General features: G+C 39.5%; 1 protein-coding gene across 2 annotated transcripts in view; it reads right to left on the reverse strand.

The window, feature by feature from the left end:
* Positions 1–2,825: 2,825 nt before the first annotated feature.
* LOC127652195 (FERM and PDZ domain-containing protein 1-like) overlaps positions 2,826–16,312 on the reverse strand; it is a 41,526-nt gene continuing 28,039 nt past the window's right edge. Inside the window, exons 6-17 of one of the 2 annotated variants that reach the window (XM_052138267.1) lie at positions 16,251–16,296; positions 14,719–14,823; positions 12,887–12,982; positions 11,750–11,875; positions 11,420–11,539; positions 9,849–9,985; positions 9,520–9,643; positions 9,060–9,152; positions 8,786–8,968; positions 8,533–8,677; positions 7,091–8,152; positions 2,826–6,741 (exon numbers count right to left, since the gene is read on the reverse strand). In XM_052138267.1, the coding sequence (XP_051994227.1) occupies positions 4,025–6,741; positions 7,091–8,152; positions 8,533–8,677; positions 8,786–8,968; positions 9,060–9,152; positions 9,520–9,643; positions 9,849–9,985; positions 11,420–11,539; positions 11,750–11,875; positions 12,887–12,982; positions 14,719–14,823; positions 16,251–16,296 (4,954 nt within the window). In that variant the 3' untranslated portion in view covers positions 2,826–4,024. Of the gene's footprint in view, positions 6,742–7,090; positions 8,153–8,532; positions 8,678–8,785; positions 8,969–9,059; positions 9,153–9,519; positions 9,644–9,848; positions 9,986–11,419; positions 11,540–11,749; positions 11,876–12,886; positions 12,983–14,718; positions 14,824–16,250; positions 16,297–16,312 lie in introns of those variants that run through there. The other variant, XM_052138268.1, reaches the window with a different exon arrangement.

Here is a 16,312-nt window from a genome sequence, read left to right on the forward strand (position 1 = left end):
TAGAGTAATGCTGAAAGGGAGAGAATAAATCCTGAACAGGGCAATGGCAAAGCCAGACCAGTAGGGGGTACCAGGGACCAAGATGGGACAAGGAGGTGCAGAATGAGAGGATCTAGGAGAGTGAAGGTCCACACCCGGCCACATGGAGGGCAGCAAGGAACGCTGCATGGGAATGAGCACTCTATCCAGGAAGTCAGGAGGGACCAGGCAGAGAGGTGGGGAAGAAAGGGATCCACCAGTGGAGAGCTCTGAAGCAGCCTGGGCAGAGAGTCTAAAGCAGAACAGCAGCAGAGTCTGGGGTAAAGGCCATCAGACAGAATAAACAAAGGGGGGAAAAAGGCTTTGAAACATTAATAAACTAGAACTCTCAGGAGAGAGATGGATCTGAACAACACACACAGGAAAATCTGGCAGAGAACTGAAGCCAAAAGGGTGGTTATATAGGGAGTGGGATAAGCAGCAGTGAACAATAGCCCCTGCAGGGAAACCCCAGTTCATGGCCAGCATATGGCACCTGTTAACAAAACAGACATAGAAGGGAATACAAAGCACACAGAAACACATGGCAAGACTACAACCAGGCCAATCGGCCTGAAACCCCAACAGCTGGTGTCTAATTTCATGTTTACTAATGTTTATTGAAAGGAGTGTTGATACATTTGGTACTTAATACGTTTAAAAATAAATGCCTAGGATGACAGAACAACACCTCCCTTGATCATCGTCAACCCGATGAATTTTTTTATATTATCAAATACAATTTTGACCCTCATATCGTATATTGAACCGAATCGTGAGATAATATCATCCCATGCCTAGTGAATATGGCTTCAGAAGAACACATTAGAAAATAGAAAAATATCTCAGCTCAGTAGGTCCTTATAATGCAAGTGGATGGTGATCAGGTTCTTTTAAGTGCCAAAAAGAACAGATAGTCAGCATAAATGCCATCGATACAACTCCAGTGGTTAAATTAATGAATTTTAAAGCAATATGATCACTTTTGGTGCAAAAAAGATTGATATTTAAGTACTTTTTAACTATAAAACATAATTTCCGGTAAGCAGCAATACATGCATTCAGGAGAACACGAGCTCATGTGGTCTCTTGTGTGATGAATCCTCATTGCTATGTTACGGATATAATCTGACGTTCTTCTCTCGGTTGAGACCAGGATAAGCACACAAATGCATCATTGTGAGTAAATAAACACAATAGATTTACTGTAATACAATTACAGATCTACCACCATGCTACAGTACAGTGTTCCTTCTACTCAGTTATAAAATAGTGCTGCTCTTCCAGGTGTGTTGCATGTGCATCAGTTCTCCCTTGCTTACGTGTCAACAAGATTACATCACATGTGCGTATAGTGGTTTATAGTTAAAAAGTACATATATATTGATCTTTTTCGCACCAATAGGGATCGTGTCACTTTAGAAGACATTCATTTAACCTCTGGAGACATATGGATGACGTTTATGCTGTCTGTTCTTTTAGGAGCTTCAGAAGTTGGATCACCATCCACTTGCATTTTAAGGACCTACTGAGCTTAGATATTTTTCTTCAAATGTGTTCTGTTAAAGAAAGATAGTCATACACACCTGGGATATCATGAGGGTGAGCAAATAATGAGAGATTTTTTTATAGATTCAGAACAAAAACAGCCCTCCTTTGGATCATCGTTGTCCCAAAGTTCTTCAGTCAGGTCCACAACTGGAGTGGGCAGATACTATCCCTATTCAGCAACATGTGATGAGGAGCAACTGATGTTAATACAGCTTCATCAACGCTGACTTTAAAAGCAGAGAACACCCTTTCTCAAGAGGTTGGCCACTGCATGCATGCTGGTGTCCTCGCAGGTCCAGGAACGAAATGGGTAGGGTTCCGGAAGGGATTGGAGAACGTGCAGTCACCAAAGGGCCAAAAAGCTGGGCTGCCCTTTCCCCTCAAGTACAGTGGCCTCAGGAAAGCTAAGACACTAAATAAGCCACCGCCCCTCATGCCCAGGAGAGTAGCGAGTGCAGCCACTGGACTCCACCCATTATACTTGGACCTAACCCTCTCTTCACTCCTTTCCTTCACATAGCCACATGGCATTGGGAGGATTCCCCCATTGTTTGGAAACTTTCCCCAATGGACAATTTATTTCCCATTCATCGGAAAAAAAATGTGCATTTCTCTCCGAGGCCTGATGCCACACCCACTGAGACTGTACCTTGCTCACCCCGCAACACTAGATTGATCAAAACATGCAATGAATAATCTAACAGTAATCAGATTGGTTACCTACAAAGTGTAATGTGAAAGAGTACGTTAATGATTATCATTTTCTTTGTGTAATTTGTAATCAGTATCGGATTACATTTCAGAAGTAATCTACCCTATATGGCCATCATGTTTCTCTAGACTATTTCCGAGGACCAAAAAAGGAGTTTCTTTTTCCTGTCATCGAAGCCGCTTTATTCCATACATTAGAAATATGTGGCGATCACTTGCTGTCAAGTTCAGCTTATTAAAAATATTGCATAACAAAGTAGGTCAAGATTTGAATGCGGGTCTGCTTACACATTACCAAAAACACTACCGATAGACTAACAATTCTTTCACATTGTTAAAGAAGAACTTAAGTGTTTTTTCTTTGGTGATATCTTATCTCACCATGGCATCAAGTAAAAAAAAAGACTGACACTGGTGCCCCCTCAAAATATAATAGATGCATGATGCCCCTGACCAAGACCCTGTCTAACTGGCTAAAACGTTTTTAACAGAGAGAAAATGGCAACAGTTATGGAAAGAAATAGAGAGAATAAAACAAATTTCTCCAGTCATTTAGGTTATTTTAATGGGGTGAATACTGCATTACAAAGCCAGTTTTCATCACAATAACGATAGACTCACTCACTGATCATTCTCTCAATCATGAATTCATTTCTGCATGCATTCCACTATTTCCAAGGCAAACAACTTTTCCATGGCTTAGAACATGCCTTATAGAAATAGAGTGCATAGTAGCTTTTTGGTTTTCAGATACATACTGTACTGTTGGAAAGATTACACTCTCCTGCCATGTTTTAAATGTTTACTACATTTACAATTATTTACTCATAGCATAATTATGTAAGCAGTGTTTTGTGAGGATTTGATGACCCAAAAAGAAATAACTCATCAGTGAAAAATAAATTAATCAGTGGTACCAAAAATGATCCTGTTAATTCTCCAAAATGAATATAATTAGCCATATAAGTCTACAATCTAAAAGTTAGAACGGTGAAGCATATGCAAAAAGCCTTTTGAATGAATCTGCATTTACTCTGCACTCTCAAACATCATTCATCCATAAGCTTTGGTATTTTGTTGGGGGAAAAAAATACTGGCCATTCAAGAAAACTCCTGCAGAACCTATCACATTATTCTCTAATAGTCATCAGGTATAGCAGAGAGAAGAAAACACTGTGCATTACAGTGGTGAGAGAAAGCAAGCAAGGCAGAGCAGATCTGAGAAAAAAGCTGAGAGTGTTTGATGAAACACTACTCAAAATCCCTGTTTATGCTTCCCTCTTGAGGCAGACAACCATGACTGATAACCATAATACAAAGACAATTATAGTTATATTCATTTCTAAAAACCTAACATACAAACATTGTAAAACAAGCTGTTTAGTACACAGAATTGAAATGTTGCTCATTGTTTAGATGTCAGTTTAGGCTTGGGTTTTATGCATTCAAAGACAATTCAATGGTAGGTTTTATAGTTCAGTGGGAATTTGAATGAGTGAATCTACAGTATTAGTGCATGTTTATGTACTGGTCCATTATTCAGTGCCTTTCAATTATGTTGTCAACTGCTCTAACATTAATGTTTACAGTGTATATATATATATATATATATATATATATATATATAGTACATATATAAACATAATTATTTGAACCTCATTTGTGTTAAGATTGGTCAGGGAGATTCTGTCAGATTTCTTGCAGTTTTAGTCTCAAGATCTACTCCAAAAGAACAGTTTAAAGGTCAAAGGGCAGTGAGAGTGCGAAAGAGCTGGGTGAGGCAGAACACCGAGGCTGTAAGTGCAGTGCATTGGCGAGCAAGGAGTTTAATTCTTAGCTCATGACAAGTCTTCCTTTCACTAGCACTTTCCAATAATTCTGCCGCCCGTGCGAAGTCCTGGTAAGTTTTTGCAACATCTGCTAGTCCTGTAAGTGATTGGGCATGACGCTCCCTACACCGCTGGCAGCTGGAAAAGCACAAACACACGCTTGTCAGCTGCACCAGTGAGCGAAAGCTTTCAGACAATGATTGAAGAGTCTCTTCGGGTGTCTGCCCAACTCTTACCACACTCTGACATCTAGCCAAAAGTCCCCGAGCCTCCACATGTAATCGCCTTTTGTTCTCAGAAAAGTGAGCGACACAGTTATCCCTGGGGTGCTCCTGGACCCCATCTTGGTTCTTCATAGCACCAGCCAGGACACTCAAGAGGGAGTCCACATCCCTTTGCAAATAAATAAATCCTTTTGGTGGTAGGGGATATTGACGAGTCAGCAGGGCAGTGATGACATCTTCATGAGGGTCAGATAGAAAACAATCAGGGGTATCCAAGGGGAATAGAAGAGGACTGAGCTCTGTAGATGATGAAGGTGGAAGAACTATATGAGGGAATGAGAGCAATGGAGAGGATGGTGAGAAAGATGTAGGGGATGCAGACAGGGAGGAAGGAGGTATAGACATCTGCAGTGCGTCCTCTGTTTCACCCTGATTTGTTTGGCGGGAAAACTCATAGACAGTTAATTCATCATCGAAGCTGGCGCTGTCCAGGACTCCACTGAAACAGTTGGTATACACTTTTTGGCAGACCTCTAATGGTGTCTGAGCACCCTCCATTACTGCCTCACACCCCACAGCCAATGCTGAGCTGCAGCTAAAGTCTGGTTTCTCAAGTTGATATGGGCTAAGCAAGGATTGTGGCTGGGAAATGGTAGGTATGGACTGGCAGTTTGTGAAAACCCCACAGCCAGTGGTAAGGTGATGGGGAGCTGTGGAGACATTTGAAAAGGGGTGGCTACATTCTTGTAATCCAATAATTTCTCTAGATCTTGCTACCCCCCAGGGACTGTTTAGGTTTTGTGTAGTAACCACAACAGGTAAAGGTTTGACCTGGAGAGAGTTGACTGCCCTGAGACACAAAGGTGAGGCTATTACAGAAAACTCTTTAGGTTCAGTTTTGTTATTCTGCTGTCCACGTGCTTGAGGACTAAATTGGCTGACCTTTCTTACTTCATCAATGACCTCAGTGAACTCCTCAGATACAATAGTAACCACTTTTACCTCTTTTATTTCAGAAACCCCTTCATTTAAAGTTGCATCCTCAGAAGCCTCTTTTGTCACCTCAACTTTATTTCTTTTTCGCTCAGTTTCTGAAAGCCTTCTTGCAAGCTTAACATTGACTTTGTCATTAGAATGATGAGAAAGTATTTCCTGAGAATGTGATAGGTAGAGAGGAAGGTTCTGGATCTTTCCTCGTAGTGTTGAGGAAGAGAGTCGTCCAAGGATGCCACATGAACTAGGTGTAAGTTGGAGGCTTTGGGATGGTTCAAAAGATGGAATGTCGGCAGAAAGTTCTTGGATAGATGGGTCACAAGAAATGTCAGTTTCGTCAGATTCTGGTTCTCTTTGGTAGACTACAGCTTCTCTCTGGGGAAATAAGTGCATTGGTCGGCAATGTGATGCACCACTGTCAGATGTTGCAGATGTGCTCTTACTCCTGGTCCTTTCTGTTGGTTCCACTGCATGTTTTTCCACACCAAATTCTAGTCTTACAGTATCAACATCCCTGTCTGTATCAGTTCTTGTGGTGTATGATATACTCGGGACTTGGAAGCAAGGTAAACTCGATGGGGTTATCTGGTCTAGTTTTGGCAGTGAGCTGCTCTTTTGAGTCATTGATTTGCTCTGGAAAGAACATTCCATTTGATTTGTTCCTTGGTCATCTCTTTGAACAGACAATGCACTGCTATCACACTTTTCTTTAGATGTGTCAAAGAACAAGTGTCTTCCAAATAGTCTCTCAACTAAACCTCCCACTGCACCCTCTTCATGATTATCTCCGCTATGATTGCTGGTGTTTCCTTTATCCTGAACCTCCACATGGGAGCGCATTGCTACTATAGTTGGTGATACAGTAGACATTCGCTCAGTGACTGATTTGAACTCCATGGAATCTGGTTCCATCTCTATAAGATGATTTTTACGCTGATATGTCATGTTTGAGTGTAATCTCACTTGGGTATCAGTGGGATTATGGGATCCTGATCCAATGGTTTTGAATGAATTGATGGGTTTGGATTCCAGTTGTGATGGTTCTCCTTCAGAATGGGTTAGAGATGAGACTGTTGGACATGGATCTTGATCTGAACACCCACCATCACAACATGCCATTCGAGCAGCGCCGTGGCTGATTGATATTGAACCATAGTTTGGGATGCTAGTACCATAGCTGTTACCGATTTGATCTTGATCTGGGAATGATACCAGGGATGTGTAATTTGTTTCCATGAATGAGCGACGCTTTTTAGATCTTTTATGGAACCTTGACAATTCTTGTGATCCCATTTTTTCCAGCACTTCCTCCTGATCTTTCATCTCCAGAACCTCAGTCCCTTCTTCACTGATACAGATGTCAATCTCACTCAGACTTAGTGTGCGTATCTTGGTGCTAGACTCTGTAGAATTTTCTAAAAAGAGAAAAATCAGTAAACACACAAGGTAACTAAATGTTACATCATATTTTACAGTAGGTCTTCTGAAGTAAAATATGTTTTGACAACCTAAAATTACATTCCATTCTTGAACATCCATTGCATGTTCATTAGCACAATGAGAGAGGCTTGTTCACAGAGGCTCGCATGTTCAAGTAACTTGCTTTGATTGTAGTGTTAAACAGTGCTTTCATTTTTAGCACTTAAGTTCTCGAGTGAACATGCAAGCCCCAATGAATGCACGTTTCACAAAGTTACAATTTTTAGGTAAACTGATTTAGTGTCTATAGCATTTGTTTTCTGGAGAATCTTGCCTATGCCATACCTCTTATTGCGACAGTTGAGCAGGGTTCTTCCGGGGATGTGAATCTTTCCTGAGCATCAAAGAACTCATCATCTGAGCTGCTGTCTCCAAACCCTGGTGGGGGCTGAAAAATTGGCACAGTTTCTGTCTCGTTCACTCCCTCCCCTTTTTGATCCATCTGTTTTTCCCTAGAACCTGGTGGAGAGAGAGGTCGTAGGAGGCTGCGGGCACTGTCAGGCGTAACATTGGAGCAGATATTATAATAGTGTCTTGTGTCTCCTTGCTCAAATGTGAACACATAGTCTCTGGGAGGGTCTAGGGCACTTCCTGGACAATTCGTAGGAGACCCCTTTTTGTGCCATTCTTTTTTTATTCCCAGTTTCTCACAATCCTCCTCATCACTGGCTTCAGGAGGGCTTGGCAGACATTCCGAAATATTTGAGAGTGCAGCAAAACAAATCAATTGGTCAACCTCAGACTCACCATGGGAATCAGCAGAGTACAAGCCATTTTGGGAATGGCTATCTTCGCTGTGCGGTTGCCTTGGAGATAATGATGGTGAACAGCGGTCCTCGTGGCAAAAAGAGTCTTTCACAGGTAAATAGCATGGCCGTCTGGTAGAGCAGTAGGTCATAAGGTCGTCCTCCTCTAAGGCATCCATAGAGTCACTGGACATGCTTGTCATGAAACATGACTCAGTCTGATATGAATTGGATGCTTCAGATGAAGGGTCATCCACAGTACTAACATAATGTGATTCTTCCGGCTTTTTCTCTTGTTCTTTGTCATCCTTTTCTGCTCCCACTCTCTCATCATCTGTTTCTTCTTTCTCTCCATTATTAACGTCTACAGATTCACGGACGTTTTCTTTGTCCTTGTCCCTATCTCCCTTTTCAACTGCTTCTTCCCTCTTCAGCTTTCCTTTTTCTACATGACTTTGTGCTTTATCAGTTACTCCTGGAAACGTATTACTAGGCTTAACTGCTGTTTTATTGCTTTTGGTAGTGCTTGCAACATGAGCAAGGAGAGCATCCACGTCTGAGTCGGAGTCTTCAGAGTCACTGCCACAATGTGATACATAACCTATACACAAAAGCATAAGCATAGACACAATTGAAATAAATTACACTGTGTTAGGTAAAAATTTTACTTTGACATGCAAAAACAGATGGATGTCATTTGAAATCACAGACTTCCTGAATGCTTGGTCATATAACAAAAATGTTTTATACTTTAGGTTATCGTGAGAGAAGATTATTATGTTGGGTTACGCTTATTTGTGCGCTTGGTTTAGGCCACCCACCACACAGATTGGTGTCCAAAGCGGCACAGAGAATGGTAGTCAATGAAAATAAGGTAGGATTGTAGACCAAATCACACCAGTGTTGCTTTGTAGTACACTCATGGAGCATGTTAAAATCCTTGCACATATCATTTTACAAAAATGACCAAGCAGTGCGTACCCTCCTCTGCCGATATGCGGTGGCTCTTTGAATAATCTGTCCAGGGGAACACAGAGATCTGGGGGTCCACAAGTAGTTTGCAGTATCCAGCCACCAGACAGAGTAAATCTTTAGCTGCCACTGATTCCAATAACATGGTTATTGGCTAAAGACAGACAAAGTGTGACAGAAAGAAGAGGATTATTCTGTAAAGAAGAGTACATATGCATAGATGTTTACAGGTGTAAGAGTACATATACTGTGTGTTTTATACCTTTATGTCCTGCAGGTATATCTTGACCAGACTAATTCTCTCAGATTCAGGTAATAGTTCCACTCTGGTAATGCAGCTGAATTCAGTTAGTGTGGTCATGATGCTTAGCTTGTGGTTGATCACCTGACTCACCCCGTAATGAGCCCCCACTAACAAACTCACCGTTGACTCTCTGTCCTGCAGCTGGTTTAATGGAGAGATGAAGGAAAAGAAAATGACACTGGCTATATCTGAGACATACTTACTGAGACTCTGAATGTGACTGGAGTCTTACCATCATAGTGGCACTAAAAGCCTTTCCTCCATATGACTTGAGTTCAGACATCTCATTCAAGTAGTTAAGTCTAGCTTGATTCACTGAGATAACCTATTAAAACACCACACACATATGAATCTAAGTTAATACACAGCTTTTGTACATCACTAACAAAAAATCCCACAGTTTATGGACATGTACTTTGGTAATACCATGGTTTTCTGGACATGTACCATTGTATTACTATGGCATTCTTTGACAAACCATGTACATACCATGGTACGGTTCATGAATATGGTAATCACCCGGTTCAACCTGACACCATCACAGTACCATGGTACTACCACAGTACTTGGTTACACATTATGTACAGTACATTCTTTAACTGTCGCTTATACAAAAAGCTGAGGGCACAACGTAAAAAAATGGCTGCATAAGCACACACAAATATGCAGTACATACACATGCATGCACACACCTTTAGCTTGGGCTCCTGAGACAGAAGTTTTTTCATGTGGTAACTGATGGCTTTCTTTAAGTCCTTCTCTCTCATATTTCGCAGTAAAGTGTGAGACACAAAACTTTCAATACCCCACTCCTTCCTACACAGAAATGATTTGAAAGAATACATAATTGACACCTTAGTTATGACACACAGACTTGTTCAGATACAGTGTCAATAATCAAATTGAATTTGCTGAATTTTATATTGAAAATAGTGCAGACAATACTAGAGTACATTTATGGTACAATGTTGGTATGTGTGTGTGTGTGTGTGTGTGTGTGTGTGTGTGTGTGTAAACTCACACGATGGACTTTATTGGTGTTTTAAGGGATTGCCCACTGCTGGCTAGTCTTTCCTGTGCATGTAGAGCAGCCAGTCTGAGAGCTGTATTACATTTCATCTCCACTGCAAACCTTTCCTGCAATACATCATTCACACTCTATACACACACACACACACACACACACGCAAACATAAAATACAAAAAGGAGTTTTCACACCACTCTGTGACTATAAAATTTATGCCTGAAGTGTGGTATTTCTTTAATGCTAACATTAGGGCTGGGAAATATCACGCCTTAATTTCTGCGATTAATAATTGACTTCTTAACGCATTAAAAATTAATGCAATGAATGGTCTACCCCTTCACTAATGTTATCCCTCCCTTCCTATGGGTAAAATTTTCATATATAAATTTCCAGGAGGTACACGCTTGACACGACTGCATATCCTAGCTCAAAAACTGATTGTGTGGTACAATGTTTTGAGTTTTTCCAACAAAGTTCGGAAGGACCATGTTTATTTAATCCGACCAATCATAATGCCGGAGTAAGCATAAACCCCTGCTTGTCTCACTGCTGCAACAATTCTTCCGGCAACCCTCCTCCACCCCAACTCCACCTTTTGTCTATTTACTACTAGATTCTCAAGCTCAAGCCCTCCACTATGGATAGCAAGCCAATTCCGTTTGCCTTTATCTCTATTCAAGGATTACATTAACATGTGAACTACTGAATTTATTATGCGCATGTTCCGGGCATAATTATCACGAGAACAGATTTACTGTATGGAGCATAGAGAGTTCACCCGCAAATGATGAGCCAGGTGTGGGAGAGATATGGACAAGCTGCCGCATCTCTTCGCATCATCTGAAAACGCTCACTCACTGTCATCTAACCCGGGGTATCAATAGCAAAAAGCGCGAGAGAGACCCAGCATGTGCGTGATTGAGCCTGAAGAGTAGCCAGAGAAAATAATGCTTTAATAAACTTATTTTTTGTTTCTATATGTACAGTGTTTGATTATGTATTAACAATGCACACTTCAGTTTCTCTTGTCATTAAAACTAGATAAAAATTGTATCTGCCCATTTGATCCAATTATTAAAAAACTCCACTTGATAACGGCAGAAGATTTAGACCTTTTTAATTAATGTCCACGGATTTTATGGCATCTAACAGACATTACAGGTCTAACTAACTCTATCTGCAAACAAACATATTTAAATAATTACAAAAAATCATTAGTAACTAATGTCTTGCAAGTTCATTGAGTCAAAGTTTCAATTAAATATATCATGATTACATTTTAAAGTTTGTTTTAATATTCCACATACCATGATTAACAGCGATTAATCAGAAAACTTTGAAAAAATGTTTTTATAGTTTCACAGCCCTATTAAAATAGTATTCCTTATCCCACTGTAATATGCAGAGACAAGTAAAAGAAAGCCCTTAGTAGATTTAACCTAAAAGTGTACACACTGTATTTTGTAGCATAATCAAGATATTGCACTGCTTGTTTGAGCATCCCAACTAGCCCGACACAGCAACATTGGCTCAACCACACACACACACACACATACACACAAACCTGTAGATATAGATACTCAAAGGCCACAGGGTCTTGTTTTAGCATGTTTTCAAAATCTCTGGGCAGAAAACAGACACGGAACAGACATCTGTAGTCGTGAGTCTCCTTCTTCTCAACCACCTGCCACACACACACACACACACACACACACACACACACACACACACACACACACACACACACACACACACACACACACACACACACTATTAGATATACTGTATATGTTAGCTGTATAACATACAGATGAGTGTAGAATAAAGAAACGATAGTATCATATTTTATTTTGTATTTTGACTAGGTCTTTTCATATGTGTGTGTACTGTGTACCTGTTGAATAATCTCCTCCTCGTGCAGTAGATACAATTTGCTGATGCTGTACTGTTGTTCAAGTACCAATGAGAAGTGTTCGATATGTGTGATAGAGAGTTTCTCCTTCAGAGTCATAACTATGTCCTAGTGCCAGGTCATAGTTTGAGAGCACAACATAAGAAGATCCAAAAATCATGACAGTATACAGGGCATCATTAGACAACACAGGCTCAAGTCGTGTACCATCATCTACCATTAGAACTACGGTATAATACACAACATAGGTTAAGATAATACGATTTCCCTTAGGAGCACTGTGGCATCATGGTACCGTACATTTATAGTATCAGATGGTAGTACCATGGTAGTTTAATATGCTACATGGCCAAAAGTATTTACACACCCACTTCTAATGAACAGGTTTGGCAAATCCAGTAATCCCAGGGATGATAAATCCTATTGCTACAGCAAACAATCACATTCAACAGAATTGTGTGCTTTCACATTTGTGGCAACAGTTTGGGGAACTTCTTCTGTTCCAGCGTGACAATGCATCTGTACACAAATCGAGGTCCATTAAGAAATGGTTTACTGAGTCTTATGTGGAAGAACAAAGCCCAGACCTGAACCCCACTGAACAGTTTTGGGATTAATTGGAATGCCGATTGCAAGCCAGGCCCCATTGGCCAACAGTGACCTCACTGATGGTCTTGTGTTAATGGGAGCAAATCCCTGCAGTCAAGTTGAAACATCTAGTGGAAAGCCTTTCCAAAAGAGTAATTGAAACTGTTATAGCTGTAAAGGGAGGACCAACTCCCTATCAAGTCCCCTGGTTTTGAAATGGCATGTTTAAGAAGCACATATGGGTGTGGTGTTTACATACTTTTGACCATGTAGTGTATTGAACGATTACTATATTAATGTACCATGTGAGTACACAAAGTACTTAAAAAATTATCATGGTACATGCCCAAACAATCATGCAATTACCATTACCATTACAACAATCCATGATGATACAATGGTACTAATAAAATAAGCAACATAATTAAATCTGGCATGCTATATATTGAAGATATGCATTGTTTTCATTTTGTTTTAACAACAACCAAAACATCACATAACATAAGACTATAGTGAATGTGTCAACAGTACCTTAACAGTGGTTTTAGATTCAAATTTAAACGCCTTTGTTTGGCCATTCTCCAAATAGACCTTCAGAACATTGGGTAGGAACAGCAAAGAGTTACCCTGGAGGATAGAGGTCAATATAGATTTAAAAATAGAAATATAATTTATGTTAAAACTATATGTTAACTGTTAAAGCAAAAATCAGGTTAAGCAATAAAGGATACTTATCAGCTTATGATTGAAGACTTTCATTTAAAATGATAAACATCAAAAGATAAACCACATAATAATGCATACTATTGATTACCACAAAAATTTATTTTGACATGCCCCACATTATCTTTAAAAAAAAGCAAAAATTTGGTTAAATTGTGGCCCTTACAATGGACGTGAATGGGGGCCAATTTTGAACATTAAAATACTCACTTTTTCAAAAATATAGCCCCAAGACATAAACAATATTCTTGCAAACATGATTTTAGTGTGATAACATCACTTACTAACATTTTCTGTGTAAAGTTATTGCCAACTTCCTTGCCATGACGATGTAATGTCAACAAACCCTAAAATGACTGTTAAAATGACAACTTAAACAACTTTACAGCTTAAATAATACATGCGTTTTAACAGAATAATTCATATAAGTGCTTTTATATAATTATAAGCTTGAGATTTCTACCTTCCATCCATCCAGAAATGAGCCACAATCACTTTTATTGTAAGTGCTTCACTGTAACCTCGATTTTTGCTTTTTTGTTTTTAAGAAAAGGAGGGACAAAACGAAAGTAATTTTTGTGGTAATCAACATTATGCCACAAATGCTGGTTCCAATGTAAGCTTCATATACATTAATATACCACAGTTAGTTCCGGTCCTCGAATCTGATTGGACGAGAGACATTCCATGAGCACTGATGGAGTGACAGCATCAGCACTCGGACGCTTCACTGTTTGTGTATCACTCTGCATTCATGCTGCTCTAAACTAAAGTGTTAGGAGTTACTGGTTTTATTTTTGAAATTACACATGTTAGCCAGCAGGTGGTGGCAAAAGATAATTTTTGTGTGTAATATGAGGCAGTTGGTGACGTAAAGTGAATCCGTTTGTCATTGTTTACATAGAACTGTGCTATGTGATCGCTTGTATTACTAATACATTACCAAAGCTAGGAAATAGCTTTAAACGGCTTTAAACGGACCACTTCTGGATTATGACTCGTGCTGAGAGACACAACAGACTGATTTATTACAGAACTCAAGTGCTTGCCTTTTATCGGAGATTCCACATTGGATACTGTTTAAAATGGCGGAGGACATCGCTGTTTCTATAGTGAATGACTCTCACACACCGGCTACCGCGAAATAGAGAGGAATACCCCTGCTTGGACGTCTATTTTACACTGAGAAACTGACCACATCTCTGATTGGGTGTGGCAACAGGTGATCTCTCTCTCATATCGCACTCTTGCTCATGTCATATTGCTTAAATATCAGGGACTTTTACAGCTATAATTGGTAGAAGCGGCCACTTAGGGCAGCCGAGTATATATATATATATATATATACACACACACACACACTCTCTCTTTTAAACTGCAAGTAAGACTCAGGCAGCTGTTATGGCTCAATTAGACAGTTAAAGGGAGCCCCCTTGTGGCCTGAGTGTGAAGGGAGAATGTAATGTTCCGGGGGGTGGGGGCCACCAAATAGGATTACGTTAAAGGCCCCCATATGCTCAGAAACAGCCCTGATAAATATGGTAGTATTACATTGGTATTAATATGGTAGCATGCTTTTTGATAATTAACATGCACACAACCCATTAATAACATAATAAGAATAACGGAATGTGCCAAACCTGTGAGTGTCCATTGACCACCACCTCCTCTGCAAACCTCACTTTAACTGGGTTTGACTTCAGCTTTGCTCTCTTCTCTGGAGTTATGAAGGATGACTTTGGTCCCTATGGCAAAGCCATTAATGGACACATTTGACATTCAATGGCATATTCCTCAAACATTTATTGCAAAATTACATTGGTATTCACAAATGTCTTTGCATTGACTGGGACATATGATTTGACCAGCCACTGAGAAATAGAGTCAGTTGTATTGACAGGACTGTGGCATTTATAAGAGGTCAAATCATCAGCATACATTTCTTTTCTCACCACTTCTCTTTACAACCCTTACAAAAAAAGGACTGTAGTGGTATCATGGTAGCGGTATTAGATGGTAGTACCATGGTACTTTGACATAAGATGTACAGATAGAGTGATTGCCATGTTTATATACTGTGCCATAGTATTTAAAAAATACAACGAATGACCATGGTACCATGCAAACAATTATTGCATAATAGCATGGTGCTTTAAGGTACTTTTAAGTATAAAAAAAAAAGACATATATTATTATTTATTTATCTTTAATGTGTCCTTGTAACGAAGCTGGCAAGGACAATGATGAAGACGTTGACGTGAAGATGAAGGAACCCAAGTGCTGTTTATTACTTGAAGAGTGATATATCAAACGTGAAACCAAAACAAAACATTAACATGAACTGAACTAGACTTGACTTGACTATGAACTATCAAAAACTAGACTTGGCACAAACCAACAAAGTTACATACACATTCACATTCAATACAAGACAAAGGACAATGGTAAACACTAGGGCTTAAATACATGATATGGGGAACATAAACCAATAATCAAACAACACTAAACAAGATAACAAGACAATTAAACTAAACCTATGCCAAACTAGAACTGATAACAACCTAATGAAACAATAACCCAATGAAAACAAGACACATGAACATGGAGGGAAAACAGGACATCACATGACTAGGGAATAAGGAACTAAACTTTTCAAAATAAAAGACATGGAATCAAAACATGAACAAAAACACATCTAAACATGACAGTCCTTAACGGTTTGCATGCACAAAATAAACCATGACTTTTATCAAACTGTAACTTTTAAGCCTGTTTGCTGAGACTTCCTAGCTTTCTAAAGGGAACACAAGGAAAGGGTATGCATCTTGATGTTCTTTCTGCAACTTCTACATGATGCTTTGTCTTTAATAGCAAAAAACAGTAAATACTTAATAAGGTGCAGATGTGTAGAACTTAGTGACTGACAGGCGTTCAAAATTTTATGTAAGCTGCAGAGTTTTCGGCTGTGTTCTGCTCTCGCAGATTCCATCTGAGCCTGGTCATCGGTTATTCCAATTTAGTGATCAATAAAATACTATTGGAATTATTTCTGCCTGCTACCATGAGGCAAAAGAACACCACATCTTCCTGCCATGCCCCAGTCAAAAGAAACAACATTTCTCAAATAAAATTTCTAACAAAACAATGTCTCTATGTGTACACATACACTTACCACAGTATTTCTCAGGACAGTCAATATTATGGTGCCCTGACATTCCCTGTAAATGAGTGTAA

This window comes from Xyrauchen texanus, chromosome 11, assembly GCF_025860055.1.
Source record: "Xyrauchen texanus isolate HMW12.3.18 chromosome 11, RBS_HiC_50CHRs, whole genome shotgun sequence".
In the NCBI taxonomy this organism is placed as follows: Eukaryota; Metazoa; Chordata; class Actinopteri; order Cypriniformes; family Catostomidae; genus Xyrauchen; species Xyrauchen texanus.